The sequence below is a fragment of the Protopterus annectens genome, chromosome 14.part0 (assembly GCF_019279795.1).
Source record: "Protopterus annectens isolate FY-2018-M chromosome 14.part0, PAN1.0, whole genome shotgun sequence".
Taxonomy (NCBI): Eukaryota; Metazoa; Chordata; order Ceratodontiformes; family Protopteridae; genus Protopterus; species Protopterus annectens.
The window spans coordinates 781,536,209-781,556,673 of NC_056748.1; the positions used below are offsets into that span (position 1 = coordinate 781,536,209).

Genomic DNA, 20,465 nt, shown 5'->3' on the forward strand with positions numbered 1-20,465 from the left:
GTATGGGAGCAAATTCATTCATTAGAGGATATAGTAGAGTGCGGCCCTCTGCAAAAATACATTACTACATGTGTGTCTGTTTTTATATTGCCACAATAGTAAAATGAGTGGCTGGATAATGAACGTTCACTGGGTGAGGTAGTACAAGTGACAATCTACCAAAATAGATTCAATTACACCTACGTAATGCCAATATGAAGAATGATTCCAGTACAGGGTTTTTGGTACAGCTTGTGTATGTGAATTGCAATGATGCATAAAAGTGATTCTGGGAAGGATTTCTTGGTGTGTAGTGTGTAAGTAAATTAAACTAATATAATGCTGATATGTAAGGGTGATTCAGAGATAGAGTTCCTGGGCTAATGGTTTAAGAGTTACCCCAATATATTGCAGATATATAGGAGATATTCAGATGAAGAGTTCTTGGAGCACAGTTTATTGATGATATATAGAAAACTTGCAGTGCTAGCAGTACTTACACAAAAGTGCTTTGCTATACACAGTAATATAACACTTCACAGAACATACATGCAGATAAATGTGAAATATATTGTTGTGGGCTGTAACAGAGAGTAATAAAACAACTACATGTTTCTGCTGCCATGTCAGTTAGGACCCTCTTTGATGGGTTCTTATTTGGGTTTGTCTTCAATAGTCACAAATCAGCAGCAAGCTCAGAGGATCCTGCATTTGTTGATGACCATATTTCAGTGCCCACTGTGATGTATCATACTAGATAGATAGCTATCCAAGTTAGATGCCTATGTGATATAATATGACTTAAGGACATAATTTCGTTTCAGAAACCTTTGTTGTAAAGTAGTATGTAAAGCTGTTTTACTCAAAGGAACATGATATACACCAAAATACACTGTAGGTTCTTCAAATTTAGCCAAGCAGAGGCAAAGCAGTAATATTCTCTTTCAAGTAAAAAAGCTACACTGAAGACTGAGGATAAGTTTTCTTGCCCCCAAAAAAAAAAAATTTAGATCTCACAGTATTACACAGAGGGTTAAGGAGCTATGAACTACTATCTCGGTTCATCTTTAGTATTAGGCTCAACTGCCATATTGATGTTTGACTGAGTGAGTTAGTTAAGTATGCAGTACCCTGACATCCTCCTGAAAGAGGTGGTTGTGCCAGGTGAATTTACTTCAGTTTTGTTTTATTTTATTGTTAGCTGGGTAAGTGAAATGGTCCAAAGACAGTTTTCAACTACAGCATGGGCCAGAGTCAGTAACAGCTTTTCCAAACATTTACAAAACAGATTATTTTCTGAGTTAAATTTTAAACCAACATTTACATTCAGGTTAATTTATAACCAGCATTTACAGTTCAATAACTACTATAGTTGTGGTTTTACCTTAATATTTATGCAAATAATTGCATTCTGTACATAGATACTAACACTAATGCAGTTTAGTGACTACTGTAGTTATGGTTTTACATGATTATTTATAAAGATCACTGCATTATATGCAAAGATATATTAGCAATATTTATTTATAGATTTACACTTCTTGCATAAGTCATTATGTGACATTGCGGCTGCAAACTGCTGGGTGTAGTATGATTCTTAGATAGCTCAGGTACTAGTTCTAAAGATGTTACTTGGTTCCCTGTAACAGCTGCACTTGCATTTGCTAGTGATGTGTATAACTCAGAATAATAATCACTTCAGGGCTTTAGATAAATAAAAGGTAAAGGTTTGCACAGCTTTATGAGGCATTTATCTGTGTCATGGCATCTGCTTATAAGCATTTTGCAACATCTGAGCTTTAAGCTATTTTGTCATAATATTCAGTTAATGTATTGAAGTTTACAGTTAGCTATTTAGCACGTTCTTACGTAAGAATTTAGAAAAATATTTACACATGAAGGAAAGGAGGAAGTATTGATGCATGACAGGATTTTGTTAGTACAGCTAATTTAGAAAGGAGTCCACCAAGACCACCATTACTGACTTCTGTATCAATGTAAGGGAAAAAAGTTACCCCCCCCCCCCGACCTGAGTGCATGTTGGGCCACTAAGCATTTCCTGCTGCTAATGCTGATGCCACATTTGCTAGGTGCTCTGTTACATCTAAATGTGAGCATTTTTAATTTACCTTTGCAGCCTGGTGTACATTAAAAGACTTTGGTGAGCCATACACTTGGACAGCAGACTGGATACTGACTGAATTTGTTACTGACTATATCCATATAGCTGCTACACATTCCTTACAAAATAATTCAGTGAATTCCTTGACACTTTTCTGTTAGCCATTTACTGAAAACACTGTTTTCTTCTTGTATTTAGACTTTATAAATGCTGATGTCATTTTACTCAGGCTGTAATATACACACTGGTTCATTTTAACCAAGGAGAAATGCATAACATTATTATGTTCACATAAGCACAGAAAAGTTTGAATTTCTGCATATATCTGTATAAGCTTTTTGATCATATTTCTGACATTCCCTCTTTTGGTTCCAAACAGACATACTACTGCATATTTTTACTTGACTGTGCTCTGTAGTTATTAGTTGCTAGGATGATCCTTCCATAAATAAACCAAGGTTTAGCAGTTAAAGATGGTGGTTACTTTTTTTTCAAACACCTTTGTTGAATTATCACTTGTGATATGCAAATTTACATTCATAAACTATATTAACATAAAAACTATACTTCGCATAAATTGTTATACATCGTATAACCTAAGCAATGTTACATAAATTATTCAATTCCTGCCGTATTTTTATAAAATACACATCTTTATTAAATCATTTACTACATAGACAATTATACTTTTATATAAATGAAAACAAGCCACACCGACATAATCCTAGTTGCAAGCATTTTACATCACAAAACATATTGACACACTCCCAGCTGCAAACATTATACATCAGTTATAATCTACCCAATCTTTCTGACTCAAACATTACATAGCTCATTTAAGTCCTGTGTTGCCCTGACTGCCATTGCTGGTAGGTATAACCAGTGTTGGACTATACCTTTCTCTTTGTGACTTTTTTGATGTGTTGAAGTACACTTTCCTGTTCATTGACATTACCCTTTTTATGAATATAATCATTGATACTTGGGTTCCATCTTTTATAGCAGTCGCCGACAGACTAACTCACTAACTACTCTATTCCCAGTTACATTATTCATAGCTAGGATTAATCATGTTTTGTTCTACTGCACTGTCACTTTCCTCTGTTGCTTTGGAGACACAGATGTGCTAACACAGCTTATAAAGTGTTGCAGCTTATGCCCTTAAAATAACAGACAAGCAGCTGACACAGGGAAGCCTGTGACCCTTAGACCTCCTGGTCAGTCAGAAAAAAAAAATGCAATCTCTGTTGCATGGCTGGCCTGGCTGTACTTGAGACAAGGCCCAAGGATGGGTACAGGAATGCAAAAATGGCCATGTGGCTCAGTTGGCTTGCACATCATATGATTCTGTGATATTATGGGTTCCATGTACAGGAGGCCCCACAGTAACAAATTATTTCTATCCTCTAACTATCTCAAGAGCTGCAGTCCACTCCAAGCTGCTGCTATCCAGAGTTTACACTGACATCTAGCAGCATTGTGGCTTTAGAAATACATGTTCAAAGTTTACTGCATGTTCTACTAATTAGAAACGTCATGAAATCTGCCCTACTGTGTAATTTATGTAATACTGACTTGACCGTACAGATTTACACTTGTATGCAGTTGCTTATATTTTTATTAGTTCTTTCTTTCTTTTCAGTTAGTCTTTCAAATACTAACAATAGTTTTGCTCATATTTAAAAAAAATTGTCATGACATTATTTGAAAAATTGCTGGTAGTAGACTTAGCTAAATATTACTAGTCCTTATGGGTGAATCCTCTTGTCTGTCCTTCTAGCATGGCTTTACAATATGAGGATGCAGAGCATTGCTCAAAGAACAGCAAGGGCGTTGCTTGACTACGCCATCACAGCTGATCCTCGGATGCTGCTCGCTGTACAACGACACCTGACAGCAGCACAGGATGAAAATGGAGACACGTAAGTAACTAAGAATCTTATTAACACACACAGAGTGATTAGTAAACATACTAAAATAACTACTTGTTTGAGACATGTATAGCAATTTCCTTTTCTTATTTAATGCACACAGACAGAATGTTCAACAATCTCACCAAAACAGAGAGAATGATTTCTGGTGGCAGTGGCTTGGGAGGATGGTAAGGAGTAGCTCAGGTTAGCCATTTGTGTGACACCTAGCAAGAACGCTGTAATTTGCACTCATAGAGCTAGGGTCTGTTAGCATGCACTGCCAATGTACATTTATATAGTTATTTAACATTTGTTTACCGGGAAAGTCCGACTTGGAACAAAGCCAATTTTCAGTGGAGACCCAGGAAGAAATACTCCAGATTTTTCCTTGTAATGTGGGGGGAAGCCGGAGTACCCGGAGAAAACCCACACAAATGCAGGGAGGACATGCAGACTCTGCACAGAAGGCACTCCAGCCTCAAATCGAACTGGAGAACCTCTTGTTGTGAGGAAACAACCCTACCACTGCACTACTGCACTGTCCAGTGTAGATGGGGGAACATGCAAAGACATACTAACAGCATAGCAGGGGAAGTTGGGGGGGGGGGTCTACTACAGAAGGGTGTGATGCTATCCAGGAAGAGCAAGGTGGCCTGACTCTCGCTGTTTGGAAATGACTTGAGCTTTCTAAAGGGGTCCTGCACTGTTAAAAAAAAATGATTTGGTTTTGTACCAATAATGTAATGTTCCAGAATATTGTGTGTGTGTGTGTGTGTGTGTGTGTGTGTGTGTGTGTGTGTGTGTGTGTGTGTGTGTGTGTGTGTGTGCATACACAATCCATACCTCTCAACTGTACAGATTTTTGCAGAATGTCCAGATTTTTGCCTCATATTTTTGGCCCGTTTTTCATAAAATTGTGTTTTTTTGGCAAATTAGTGGCAAATCATTAAAGACTGAAATTAGAAAATAATAAGACATTTGAGTTTGAGTTCATACCCGTCAGAAAATCCAGGCTAATGCAAAACCTGATATTTTATCAACTTTCTTAAGTTTGTAAGACCAATATTTGTACCTATTTTTGGGCTATTGCCCCACATTTTTATCCAAATTTCTTGCTGTAAGAGGTAGAGAGGTATGCTACACACGCACACACATTACACACACACACACACACACACACACACACACACACACACACACACACACACACACACCATCTTCAAAGAAAACATTACCAGCACTTCCTAATTCAATCAGCTATTTTAATAATCCAAAATTCTATCAAGGTAATTTGTCACACTGTTCAATAACGCAAATTCCCACAACAGATCCAGGAACCCGGGTTTAGCCAAGGCTTTCTTAATGTTGTGAGATCTTTCCAGCTTATATACCAGTTCATGCATTAATAACCAATCAGTTCTAATGCAGTATTAACATACAAACTTGCACACACTAGTAAACTAGCTAGGTTGCTATTTAATACTATTGTGACACCTTGTGGTGTGTTCCAAAATTACATCAAATATTTTAATCTATGTACTTCTTTAAAATACCTCATTTAATCCAGGATTTCATAATGCCACTAAATTTGCTATCTTTCTTTTTTCTTTTTGATTCAATATTTGATGTCTAATATTTCTACTAATCTTATTGCCAATGAATGAAAATTTTGCTGTGGGATTTTGTTATGAATGTTTAAACAGTACAATCCACTGATTATTGCATTTTAAATCTCTCAAATGTTTTGCTATACGTAATTTCCATGGTAAGGAAGTCTGTTCCACATAAAAACTACCACAGTGGCAAATGAGATAAACCACCCAAGTTGTAATACAGGTAATTAAATCCCTAATTCCAAAACCTTAGCTGTCTTTATTGAAGTAAAGATGTGCTTAGTTTTCATAACATGGGCACATTGAGCACAGTTTCCACTTGGCAAATAGCCCCACAGGGCACTGTTCATACTTCCCTTTCTGTGACTAAACTTGAACCAAGAAAAGTATAGATAGATATATATGGTTATGTGTGCTTACATCACTGACCAACTGCATCAACTGCAGAAAGTTGAAACTATGTCGACATGCCAGTGCATATACGCCAAGCATGAATTCAATGCATGCAAAACTAAATTTAAAAAAAAAAAGAAAAAATGTTTTTTTTTCTGGGAGCATGTCCCTTGATAATTATATGTATCAACTCCAAGATCGTAAAACAGTGGGGAAAGGGCAAAATCTCACTCTTTACTGTATAGCTGTACCGCACACAAAGCAGATCCTTCAATGAACCATCAGTTCAATAAAACAACCTTCCAAAGAAAAAGTTTGATCTAACAAACTTTTGATCAAACCCAATGCAGTCATATAGATATTCCCCAGGATTCATGTTTGCTCCGTGCAAGAAGAAGCTCTTCTTGCATGGATCATTCCGTGTCCATGTAGAGCAGCAGCGCGCCTTTAATATTAATGAAGGCGTGCTGCTGTACAGCTACATGGACATGGAGCTGTGTACAAGCACAGGGGTGTGTGTCTGAGAGCAAAGTTCTCACAATATACACGCCCTCTGCTCAGAAGTCTGCAGCAGCAAGATACTATGTTAGTGTCCGTGGAAAAAAAGAAAAGTTTGCACAAGCACATACACACACAAGTCCCCTAGTATGTAGCAAATATGTAAACACTGTCCTATTCATGCCCCCATCATCAAATGTTACCACAGAATGTGTGCAGGGCAAAGCCAATGCAAAGCCTTTGTTAGTCCCCTAATATTCACGCAGCCCTCCACAGATAATGGTGCAGAAATAATGTCCATACCCCTAGCAAAGTAATTAAAACACACATGTTAAATTTATTTTATATTAGTCCCCCTCTGCAATAAAGTATAAAGTGTAGTAACAAACTAAACAGCTTTACAGGTCTTGAACCCAGATCTCCATAATCACAAGTACTTCACCACTATGCCATTACAGATGTAGCACATTATGATGTTTATCTAACATAGCATGCACTCTGGTTACTTAACATTAATGGAAAAAAAATGTCAGTCCCCAGTCTTGAACCCACGACACCATAGTCAAAGCACTTAACTATTAAGCTATATCAGACATACAATTTAATAATGTTTTTTCTAACATATGATGCAGCCTGGTTATTGAACATTAATGGAAAAAAATGTCAGTCCCAAGTGTTTAACCCAGGAGCCCATACACCATAGTCAAAGCACTTAACCACTAAGCTATGTGAGACACAGAATTTTATGATGTTTCCCTAACATGTCATGCAGCCTGGTTATTAAACATTAATGGAAATAAAACAGTCAGTCCCAAGTGCTTAACCCAGGACCCTGTACACCATAGTCGAAGCACTCAACCACCAAGCCATTTGAGACATAGAATATCATGATGTTCTACCTACCATATCATGCAGTGTGGTTATTTAACATTAATGGAAATAAAACTGTCACTCTAAAGTCATTAACCGAGGACCCTGTATGCTACAGTCACAGCCCCATACCAGTACACCATCTGAGCTGTACAAGTCACTGTTGCTCTTCCAAAGTTGTCATGCAATACAGGTATACCACCACCATGTGAAAGCTCTGTAGAATCAATCGTGTGTTGCATATAGACATACGTATGGAAACTTAGTTACCTAAAATACATATACACATATAAATATATGATTGAAGGGATATATATATATATATATATATATATATATATATATATATATATATATATATATATTCACACATATATAATAAATATATATGTGTTTATATATATATATACACATACATATATATGCATAGATATATTACAAAATATATATGTGTACTCAAAATACATGCAGTGCATATCCCAGAAACATAACTATCAACGTATAACTGAAAGAAATATGTACAAAATGTCTGCACAAAGGGAGAGAAATGGAGCACATATAGGGACATATGTAGAAAATACCTGTCAGAACCAAACAGTTGTACAGAAAAAGGGTGCATGTCAGCAGAACCGTCTGCAGGATATGTGGCTGGGAAATGACCTGTTATGTCATTATTCATTGACATAAATCCTGGGATCATCACAGTGATTTATCAGACAAATACAAATAAACTGGAACTGAACCAATGTATGGGCCATACACCTGGACATGTGGCAAACAGCCTGGCAGTGGAGAGGTATGCTCAGAGCCCTTTAGTGCAATGAATCTGGAACAAGCCAGCCAAAGTGGGTGGACAAAGGTATGACAATACAGAGATATCCAAATAATGTGAGTAGTTAAGCTGAGGAAGTTGTTGTACAAATACCGTTACTGCTAACATAGTTTGAGACAAATATCACAAGTCTGGGACGCATGTTCTCTGTATAATGTAGTGATCCCAATCCTCACATCATCCCACTGATGTGTCAGGAATACACAACAGTGATGGTGACCACACGTAAGGTATTGGCCAGAAAGGGTACCATTCCCCCACTCATGAATTATAGAAACATGCGCTAAGCTTGGCCCCAACACCTATATCACAAGTTGGGCTGCAAACTGGCTCACAGATAGAACCCACAGTGTGAAATTAGCTGTCTCCAAGTCAGTCTGGTGAGCAGTCATGAGTGGAGTCACACAGGGTTTGGTCCTGGGTTCTCTCCTGTTTGGTATCTACTACTCTGACATCCAGGCCAACATGAAGGGACTGTGGCTGACAAAGTTTGCAGACGAATGCAAGTTTGGGGCTATAATTAACTCCCCCAGGTGATGTTGACATCATAGAGAAATGCCTCAATGAGACAAATGACTGATGTCAGAACCATGGCCTGAAGCTCAATGCCAAATAATGTGTCATCATCCCCCTTGGTAAAATCACATTTCCCTTGAATTACCACATTGATGGTAGTCTACTGTACGCAGACGGCATTATAACAGATCTGGGAACACAGGTTAACAGCAACCTCTGTTTCGACCACCATATTGTCACTGTGGTCAGAAAGTCCTGCTATGTGGCACATCTCATTACTAAGGGTTTTGCATCCAAGAAGTAAGAGGTCATCGTCTCCCTCTACTCTCCCCTCATTAGGCCAATCATCGAGTATAATGCCCCATTTGGCATGTACCTCACTAGACTCCTGCAACAACCATAGAGGGCGCAAATTTACCTCACAAAGAGGACCCTAGCCCTAAACACTTGTCCCATGTGGACAGACTCAAACAAGCCCAACTAGTCTCTGTTTCATATTGCCTACTTAGAGGCAATCGTAGCTTGACTTACAAAGCCATGTGTGACCCAGCTCTGTTAGAAATTCTACATCTAAAGAAATCCCAATCCCTCAACACCACACACTTTAGAGACCTCAACCTCATTACCACACAACAGCACATGCAGTAGGGACAGGTTCATAACCCAGAGACTGCCCATGCTATGGAATACACTTCCCGTACATGTCAAGCAGAGCACCCCACTGGCCTTCTTCAAGAGAAATCTAGATGAGTGGAGTGGAAATATGAGATTCACTTTGGGGATCACTCCAGTGGCTCTACTCAACAGAGGCAGTAGGAACAAAGGTTGGGTGGCATGATGTCAGGGTACTCCTATGGGCTAGGCTTGTAAAGGCTCCAGGCCCATTAGCCTAGTACACACGTATGCCTCTCTCGCTCTATAAATATATATATATGTGTGTGTGTGTGTGTATATATATATATATATATATATATATATATATATATATATATAAATGATGGGAGATATAGAATTATATAGATATATAGATACATACAGATATATATATATATATATATATATATATATATATATATATATATATATATATATATATATATATATATATATATGGGTCTAGGACTGTTCACTGAAAGCACATTTCACTGAAACACATTTCACTGTGCACAATTCAGTGAAAACACAATTCACTGAAACACATTTCACTGGAAGTTATATATGGCCTTTTCCCCACTGTAGTGCAACCTTGGAGTTAGAATATATAGTAAGGGGGTGTGGGGGGCACCACCCCCACTTTGGGAGTGTGGGGGGTGTAGCCCCCACCTATTCCAAATATTTTGAACTATACACATGGATACTTGCAGCTTCAATAAATAACTCTTTTCTAAACTTAATATATACCCAAACTATGTTTGGGGCTATGCCCCCCACACACCCCACACCCCTTACTATATATACTAACTCCAGGGTTGCACTACATTGGGGTAAAGGCCATATATAACTTTCAGTTAATTGAGTTTTCAGTGAATTGAGCTTTCGGTGATTTGTGCACAGTCATTTGACTTTCAGTGAAATGTGCTTTCAGTGAATAGTCCTAGACCCATATACATATATATATATATATATATATATATATATATATATATATATATATATATCTCCCAGCTTCCATTAAGGAAACCACCATAAAGAATGTCCTCAAAGCCAACTTCATGCTATGTAAGACTGAAGTGGCTACCTTCATGACACCCATGCAGACGGTAAATAGAAGTATGACTGCTGAATACTACACCAATGCGCTGTATGAACAGCTACACAAGTGCCATGGATCATGCCATCCCAAATAGAACCAAGATGCTATCCATCAAATATGGAAAGTCAATCTGGTGGTCCCCTGCCGTTAAGAAACTGTACAACAGAAAGATGAAACTGTTGAAATACTAGAGTAAACCCCCATGATTGCAATAACTCCCTTATCATCCTCAGTAAGAAGCTGACATCCATCATAAAATCCACCAAAGCTGGGTACAAAAACAAGATTGCAACTGATTCTAAAGACATTCACAAAGCATTCTATAGCTATGTCAAGAATCTCAATGGCAACACTCAGATCTGCCCTGAGTTACAGCACAATGGCAGTAAATATACAGAACCAACTGATATTGCCAACATCCTGGCATTTGGGTTAGTGCTAACTTCACCCCCTCTCACCCACTAAAAGGCCCTTCTCAATGCTGGAGGAATGTAAAGCCCCTGTAATCATGGCCCCACAGGTAAAGAACACATCTTCCAAAGGCAAGAATACAGTATCCATGGGACCAGACAACATCCCAGGCTGTGTTCAGCACAAACCACAGAACTAACTGGTACCCCACCTAAGTACCATGTTCAGTCTTAGCCTTACTGCAGGTGTTGTGCCTAGTGAATGGCACATAGTGATGGTTATCTCACGCCACAAGGGGGGAGCCATCACAGATGCTGGGAACCACTGCCCCATCAGCCTGAGAAGCCTGATCTGCAAGGCCATGGAGTGTATCAGCATGGAACTAATAAACAATGACATAGGTAAAGTACAGTTGTATACCTACCATAAATGTAGATGTTCAAGTGTATTCACTGTTGCAGTCATTACACTTGGGTTATCCTGCTGGCAGACTACCTGCAGTCAGCCTGAATTCCAAACTCCTGGTCCGGTGTCGGTTGCTGTCGCCTCTTCCCTGACGTCAATGCACCAGGGGTATATAAGATGCAACCGACGCCATTTTCTTCAGTTTTTCTTGCCCCAGATGTCAGGTGCCCCCAAGAAGGTAGGCAATACATATTGCTTATAAAAACATACACTAAAATAAAACAAAACCTTCATCTACAAGCAAATACACCACATAGGTTGTATAGAATAGAGAAGTACAGATAAGACCCAGCAAAGAAAGGGGGATGGAGGGAGGGTAACCAGGACTGCTACAGTGAATACACTCGAACATCTACATTTATGGTAGGTACACAACTGCATTATGTTCATTGTGTTTCACTGTTGCAGTCATTACTCTTGGGTTGAATCCCAAAGCTGAGGTAGGGCGGCTGGGTCTAAATAGGATTCAGAGTGGCGATGAGGCCCTGCAGAACTGCAGTGGCAAAGCCTGCTATGGAATTAGCGTAAAGAGGTAAGTGATAATGCTTGGTAAAAGTGTGCACTGAACTCCAAGTTGCAGCCTGCAAAATTTCCTTGGTTGGTACTCCTCTGAGAAAGGCTGCTGAAGTGGCTGCTGCCCTGGTAGAATGTGGCCTAATATTCTTAGGCACTGATTTGCCATGCTGTGCATAGCAGAAACGAATGCAGTGTCCTATCCATTTTGAAATAGTCTGCTTTGAAATAGCCTTTCCTTGTGATCCTGCAGCATATGCTACAAACAGTTGCTCAGTTTTTCTGAAAGCTTTTGTTTTGTCCAAGTAGAAGCATAGCTGCCTGTGTATGTCCAGAGAGTGCAGAAGTCTCTCCCCTTTATTCTGGGGACTTGGATAAATGTTGGCAAATGAATGGTTTGGTTAAGAGCCACACTGGATACTGCCTTTGGCATAAGTGTTGGGTTTGTCCTTAGAGAAACCCTGTCTGGATGAAAAATGATAAAAGGTTCCACTGCCATTAATGCCTGTAACTCTGAGACTCTTCTTGCTGAAGTTATTGCTAAGAGCAGAGCAGTTTTCCATGATGAGAGTTTTATATCAGCAGTATTGGCTGGCTCAAAAGGAGGCAGTGTGAGCTTTTCCAAGACAAAGTTGAGGTCCCATGTAGGTATCGGTGCTCTTCTTAGGGGTCTTATGTTTTTTGCCCCTCTGAGGTACTGTCTTAGCAGTGGATGTGAGAAAATAGGAGGTTCCATATTGTAATTAGCTGAAATGGCAGAGGCATGGATTTTAATTGATGAGAAGGATAGGCCTTTGTCCAACATCTCAGTTAGGTATTGTAAAATCTGAGGAATATTTGGAACAAGTGGTTCAAGTCCTTGTGCCTGGTTCCAAGCACAGAATCTCTTCCATTTTTCTGCATAAGATTTCCTGGTGCTGGGCCTCCTGGCTTCCAAAATGACATCCGTAACAGCTTTAGAGAGAGGTGTGTTCTGAGTGGCTATATTATTTGCCATGCAGCCAGATTTAAGGTTCTGAGTTGGCTGTGTAGGATCTGATTGTTTTGTTGAGTCAGAAGATGAGGAATTTGAGGTGAAGTCCAGGCTGGGCCTTAAGACAATCTCTTTAGGACTGGGTACCAGTGCTGGCATGGCCAGTCTGGGACAATCAGAATCATTTTTGGCTTCTCTTATCTGACTTTTAGGAGTACCTTGAGGCAGTGGTGGAAAGGCATAAACTGTTAGGGTTTTCCAGCTGAATGATAGAGAATCCACTTTCCATGCTTGTGAATGATAAGTTCTTGTGCAGAATCTCTGTAGTTGGCAGTTGTGAGGGGAGGCAAAGAGATCTGTGTCTGGGCATCCCCATTCCCTTGTTGTCATGCTGAAGACCTGTGGATCTAGTTTCCACTCGTGAGGGTCCATGAGGTTTCTGCTTAGTTCGTCTGCCAGAGTATTTTTCTTTCCTGGTAGGAATTGTGCCTACAGATGTAGTTGATAGGTCAGTGCTGTGTTCTACAAAGTCATGGCTTGCCTGCAGAGGGGGTAGGAATGCATGCCCCCTTGCTTGTTTATGTACCACATAACTGTAGTATTGTCCGTCTTTAGCAATAGTTGTCCTGGATGTAGTAGATCCTTGAAGGCTGTTAGGGCATTCTGTACAGCTAGCATCTCTTTTTGATTGATATGAAGATGCATTTGCTCCGTGGGCCACGTGCCCTGAATACATTTTCCTGCCATGTGTGCCCCCCAGGCATAATCCGATGCATCTGTTATTTGTCTGCCTGGCTATGGGTAAAGTGAAAGGCTGTCCCTTGTTGTGGTGACAGGCTAGTGCCCACCATCGAAACTCCTGTTGCAGGCAGGGGATAAGAGTTATTATTGTTTCCAGGCTGTGGCAATGTTGAGTCCAAACACTTTTTAGATACCATTGTAGCTTCCTCATATGCAGTCTTGCATACGGAATTAGCAGGATGCAGGATGTCATGAAGCCCAAAGCCTCCAGAATTTTTCTTACAGGTAACTGGGTCTTTGTTGCCATCATTTGAAAGTAATGAGTCAGTTGCCTTTGCTTGTCTCGCGTGAGATAAGCCATCTGGGCAGTTGTATTTAAGCTTGCACCAGTAATATTATCCCTTGAGAGGGCACTAGTTTTGATTTCTTTTTGTTTACTGTGTACCCAAGGCAAATTAGTAATCTTTTTACAAACGCCAGATGCTTTAGTAGAATGTCCTTGCTCTCTGCTTCAATAAGGCAGTCGTCCAAGTAGGGATATATTTGTATTCCTTTTTGTCTGCAAAATGCAATTACTGGTGCCAGGCATTTTGTGAAGATGCTGGGTGCAGTAGATAAGCCAAAGGGCAGTGCAGAGAATTGGTAATGCATTGAGCCAGCTATGAATCTGAGGTATCTTCCGCAAGATTGTCTGATTGGGACATGCAGGTATGCCTCTTTGAGATCCAAGGTAACTAGCCAAGCCTTCTTGCCCAGCATGGGTAGAAGTTGCTGCAGTGTCAACATTTTGAATTTTGGAACGTCCAGGAAAGTATTTAGAATAGACAGGTCCAGTATTGGTCTCCAGGCTTTGTCCTTTCTGGGTACCAAGAAAAGTCTTGAGTAAAATCCTTGCCCCTGCTCTTGCTGTGGTACATTTTGAATAGCCCTCATGTCCATTAGGGCAGAAATTTGTTTTTGTGCCTCTGCCCATTGATTGTGTGGCAGGTCTGGCATACCTTTTGACCTTGGTAGGGTGTGAAAGTGGAACCTGTAACCCTGGGAAACAATATTCAGAGCCCATTTGTCCTGGGTGATCATGTGCCAGTTTTTTTTTAGAAAAGTGCTAGTTTTCCCCCCAAGGGTGCTACCAAAAGGTAAGTGCTTGGTATTTGTAGAGGAAAGTCACTGGGACTGTTTCCTATAAGGTTGTGATTTGTCTTCTCCGTCTTTGGGGGCTGAAGCACCCCATTGTTTAGGTCTGTATGAGCCTTGGGGCTGAGATCTGCCTCGTGGGCGTCTGTATCTTCCTCTTTGTGACCTGTCTGACACTAGAAAGGACCAATTTTTAGAAGGCCAGTTCCTGCTAAATCTAGGTGGCTGAACGTGTAAGAAATCCTTTACTGTCTGCATTGATTTTGCTTTATCCTCCATTTTCTTTAACACCTCTTCAGCCTTAACACCAAACAAAGTATCATGCTGTATTGGAGCATCCAATAATTTTGCTTTAACATGATCAGGTAAACTCTGTTCTTTTAACCAAGCATGCCTTCGAATGACAGAACATGTAACTGCGGCTCTGCAAGATGGCTCTAATGAATCAAAACCACATTGCAAAGTATGCTTTCCCACTTGTTCAGCTGCATGCAATAAATCCTGCATTTCCTTGTTCTCTGGACATTCAGAGTTTGTAAGCATTTTCTGTTTTAGTAAAGACATTAAGTATTGTTGATATTTAAGCACGTGAAACTAACAGTTTAAAGCCCTTACAGCTAAAGTAGCAGAGGTGTAAACTTTCTTCCCCCATCTGTCCAGTGCTCGAGAATCCCTATCAGAAGGAACAGGGTTTTTTGCAGTGGAAGCCTTGACCCCTTTGGGACCCTGAGAAATAGTTTCTGGATCAGCAGCAGGATTTTTATAAAGAAATGTATGAGAATCTGGAACCCTGTAGTACCTATCTGGCTTAACTGGTGCAGGGGGTAAAGAATCAGGAGTCAAACTGGATTCAGAAAAAACATCATCAACAATATCTAGTACAGGGGGGATAGCAAGAGGCCTGTGCTGAGGCAATAAAAGAAAGTCTCTGAGCCTTTTCTTGGATTCTGAATAATCCTGGCTGTCCCAATGGAAATGTTCTCTCATGGTGTGCAGGGTTTCCCCAAAAGAGTAGTCCTCAGGAGGAGAGGCTAAAGGGATAGATTCTTCAGCATCAGAGTCCTCATAGGGAGGAAGAGGAATCAGAAGAAATAGAAACCTGGTCAGAGGAATCATAATCAGTGGCTTGCCTAGGCCTTTTATCAGGAGGGGGATGGGAACCCCTGATCAAAGTAATTAGGTCCTCTGCCATTTTGAGCATCTGTTTCTTTGGCATGGATGACTGTCCAGGAGAATGCTGTACTTGTTTCTTTGTCTTTAAAGGTGTTTTAGATTTTGCCTTGGCTGCTGAAATGGTCTTGATAGTAAGCTGTGTAGGTCTGAAAACACCCACCGAAGCCGATGCCTGCTCAGCGGCTCCAGACTGAGGGAATTGTTTCCGTAGGCCCAATACCTTGAGTTTCCAGAGGGCCTACCTATCTCCACGAGGGAGTCGGAGGCGGCCTGTGGCTCTGAGGTAGCGGGTGTCAGGGGCTGCGAAAGTGCCGCACTGAAAACCGGCGAACAGGCAACTAGCCTAGAAGAGGCTTTGTCGTCGGTTTTGGACCTCAGATGCCTGTCTTTTTCTTTGTCCTTGCGCTTTTTATGGACTCCGGTCGTCGGTTGTTCTGATGGCATTATATAGTTAAACCTTCGGCCAAAGTAATGTAAAGCAAAATCGAACCGACGTTTAATAGTGCGTTTGTTGAATCTAGCACAAAACCGACAACTAGCAACGTTGTGGTCAGGGCCTAGGCAAGGAATACAGTAAGAATGAAAATCCTTATGAGTTATTTGCTTCCCACAAGAAATACAATTGTTAACTTTTACTGATATCGGTCTGGAGCAAGAAAAAGTTTCCCCAATGGGGTAATTAGCTTTATTGAAGACTTCGGATCTGAAATTCAATTTCGAAAATCTCAGGAGTTGGCTGACCGGCACTTGCGAACTACTTTTGCTTCAGGCACCGCGCGGCAAGAAAGACTGAAGAAAATGGCGTCAGCTGCATCTTATATACCCCTGGCGCACTGACGTCAGGGAAGAGGCGACAACAACCGACGCCAGACCAGGACTTTGGAATTCAGGCTGACTGCGGGTAGCCTGCCAGCAGGATAACCCAAGTGTAATGACTGCAACAGTGAAACTTGATGAACATCCTCCAAACTGTTGACTCCACCCAGTTTGTGTTTGTAAAAGGTACATCATGCCTCCTACACCTGATTGGCTTTTTTGAAGCAGTCAGCAGAGCCAAGGACAAGGCCAAGATACATCATGTCTCCTACACCTGATTGGCTTTTTTGAAGCAGTCAGCAGAGCCAAGGAGAAGGCCAAGGTGGTTCACACAGCCTACCTAGACCTTGCCAAGGCCTTCAACAGCATCCCCCACTCTGGAATTACAGATAAATTCACTAAACTAGGCATACATACCAATGTCACGAGATGGGTTGCCACCTGGCTTACAGACAGAATCCACACTGTGAAAGTAGCAGACTCCAAATCTGACTCCACACCAGTGACAAGTGGAGTACAACATGGTGCAGTCCTAGGTCCTCTCCTGTTTGGCATCTGCTTCTCTGAAGTTCAGGTTAGCACAGAGGGTCTATGGCTAACAAAGTCCGCAGACGACTGCAGACTGGGAGCCATTATTGAATCATGTAAAGATGTGGACATTCTACAAAATGGCCTCACCAACACAGATGCCTGGTATCAAAGCCAAGGCCTCAAACGTAACACCAAGGAATGCATTTCCATCCCCTTTGGGTAAAACACTGTGCACATGAACTACCATATAGCTGCTAGTACACTTAACAGAGAAAGAGTGATAAGAGACCTAGGGACACAGGTGGATAGTAGTCTCTCCTTTGATAACCACATTGCCACAGTACTCGGGAAACTCTTCTGTGTGGCACATCACATCACAACAGGTGTCTCATCCAGAACAAAGAAGAGCATTGTTCCCTCTACCCATCCCACATTAGACCTAGTATACAGTACAATGGCCTGTTTGGTATGTACCTCACAAGACATCTACAACAACTGGAAAGTCCACAGAAGTACCTCACAAAGAGGATCACCGGCCTCAAACAGATGCCCTATGCAAACTGTCTCAAAATACACCAGCTTTAAGACATTGCATATCGCCTACTCAGAGCCAGTCTCTGCCTAGCATACACAGCCATGTCAAACCCATAGCTGTTGGACATGCTACATGTAAAGAAATCCCAGTCCGTCCCTTCAAAACACATACTCCAGGGAGCTAAACCTTGTCACTACAATAGACAGAACATGCTGGAGGGATAGATTACTGTCCATAACACTTCCCATACTCTGGAACAAACTACCCATTTATGTGAAACAGAGCTCCTCATTAGCCCTCTTTAAGATAAATAGTGACATTTGGATGGTAAATAGGAAACCCACCCCGTGATTCACTTCTGTGTGTCTGCTCGACAGGGACACAGGAAATTATTTGTCTGGGTGGCGAAAGCCAGGGAATCTTATTTGCTAGGCTTATATAAGCCCTAGGGCCAATACCCCAGTGTCTACGTATGCACTTATAAATATATATATATATATATATATATATATATATATATATATATATGTATGTAGTCATATAACATGCAGTGCAGACATACCTCAGAATCATACATATCAACCTCTTATTGCAAGACTAATGAACAAAGGCTGTACAAAGGGTGGAAAATGGGCCACATATACAGACAGAATCAGAATACTGCTGTCATAACTGAACAGTTGCACAGCAACAAGGACTGTATCAGCAGAACTGTTGGAATGATATGGGGATGGGAATTGACATGTATGTCAGTCTTCACTGACATAAATCCTTGCATTGTAACAGTGTTACCCAGAGAAATGCAAAGAAACTGCGGAACAGTAACAACATTTGAGCCAAACACTTGGACAGTCTTTAAACAGCCTGGCAGTGGAGAGGTATGCTCACAACCCTGTAGTGCAATGAATCTGGAATAAGCCAAGACAAAGTGGGGGAACACAGGGATGACAATAGAGACATATCGAAATGATGTGAGTAGATAAGCTGTGAAGGTTGTTGCAGTAACACTGTTCCTGCTAACATATATTGACAGAAATATCACCATAGTGCATTTTACAGTGAATGTCTGGAAGCCAAAAGAAAGCACCACCTTAACAGATACAAGCATACATAATCTGAGGGTTATGCTACTGTGCTGTGGAGATGCTATACATTACTGTTGAAGGTCCTGTGGTTGTCTCCACTATCTGCTGCAATCATGTTGTCATAGGTACCTTTACAGGTGTTGAGGAGAGATCACAACTTTTGGTTGAGGCTAATAAAGGAGTATTCCCAGACTTGAGACTTCATCTTATTCCGCATGAAGTTCTTCCTTCTGTTGTAGGGTTTCGTTATGGCAGGGGACCACCAGATTGACTTCCTTATTTCTGAGGAGAGCATCTTGGTTGTATTGTGTATGGCGAGATCTATGCATTTGTGTATGTTCGTACAGTGCATTAGTGTAAGATTCTGCGGTCATGCAGCCAGCCACCTCTGTTTGTATGTGCCTGAAGTCAGCTTTGGAGAAGATTTCATGGTGGTTACCTTTGTGGGGGGGTGGGAGGGATGTGAAATTCCAATGTGATTAGTTTGTGTTAGTAATTAACCAGAGAGGAGTTGACTATTGGTGTAGAGCAACATTCGCCTATGTTAGCAATGACCAGGTCAAGGATGTGGACACCTCTAGTGGGAGTAAGAACGAGCATGTCCAGGGCATTGGAATCAATGAATCCCAGAAAGCATTGGCCAAGTATATTGGTGCATGAGTAGTTTTTCCAGTTAATGGTGGGGTAGTTTATGTTGGCCAGTATGAGAGTGTTAGGTTGGAAACTAATATTCCCCAGGGTGCTTAGGGGTGGGGAGTGTGAGTCTCGGGCCATGTTTGTGGACCTACAGCAGGCAATGACCTGCATTACTGTCTTAACCAATGTTAGCTGCACCTGAAGTATCTCATATGCATTGTGTTGTGCTGACAGTCTGGAGGTGTGCGCATCCATTATGAATATTGAAACACCATCACCCTTGTACCTGCAGTCCAACTTCGGGGCCACACAGGTGTGGAATGAATGACAGCCTGGTAGTGCAGGTGTGCTTCCTGCTGCCTTGAACCAGTTCCCTGTTACTGCAGAAATGTTGATGTTCTCCAGTTTAAGGATTGCTTTGAGCAAGTGCATTTTTAAATGTAGACCTCTAGTGTTGAGCAGCATGATCCTCAGATTACATTTGTTTGTAGCTGTTACAGTATTAATGTGTTCTGTGGAACACTGCCTAAAAAAGCCACTATAGAGGTAGCAAGAGCCTTGGCCAGTATCTGGAAGCCCAGGGGTGACAGATGCAGGACATCTGTAGCAAAGGATCATGGTCTGTCAGACATGTCATCACAGGCGCACAGATATTGGAACCCCTTAATATGATACCAAATATGTAGCCAATTGTTGAAAACGATCATTTTCAGCTTGTACAGTAGTATCAGTTTATGTGATGGTAGGATGCTGCTCAGGGCTAGGGTCATACCCGTCTGGGCTACATAGTTGGTGGGCTCTACCATGCCTGTTTCCTTATAGTCCAGGGAGGTACGTCTCAGGAAATTCACATTCACATGTACAATGACAGAGTCATATGTGTACCTGTTGTTGGGGGATCTCACTGTGTGTGTTATGTGGCGTATCCTAGTGCCAACAGCCAGCTGACTGTCACATTCTCCT

At 41.0% G+C, this 20,465-nt stretch overlaps 1 protein-coding gene across 3 annotated transcripts in view; it reads left to right on the forward strand.

The window, feature by feature from the left end:
• NFKB2 (nuclear factor kappa B subunit 2) overlaps positions 1–20,465 on the forward strand; it is a 396,915-nt gene that overhangs the window by 276,112 nt on the left and 100,338 nt on the right. For all 3 annotated transcript variants that reach the window (XM_044056528.1, XM_044056530.1, XM_044056529.1), the window contains one exon: positions 3,882–4,023. In XM_044056528.1, the coding sequence (XP_043912463.1) occupies positions 3,882–4,023 (142 nt within the window). The remainder of the gene's footprint in view (positions 1–3,881; positions 4,024–20,465) is intronic.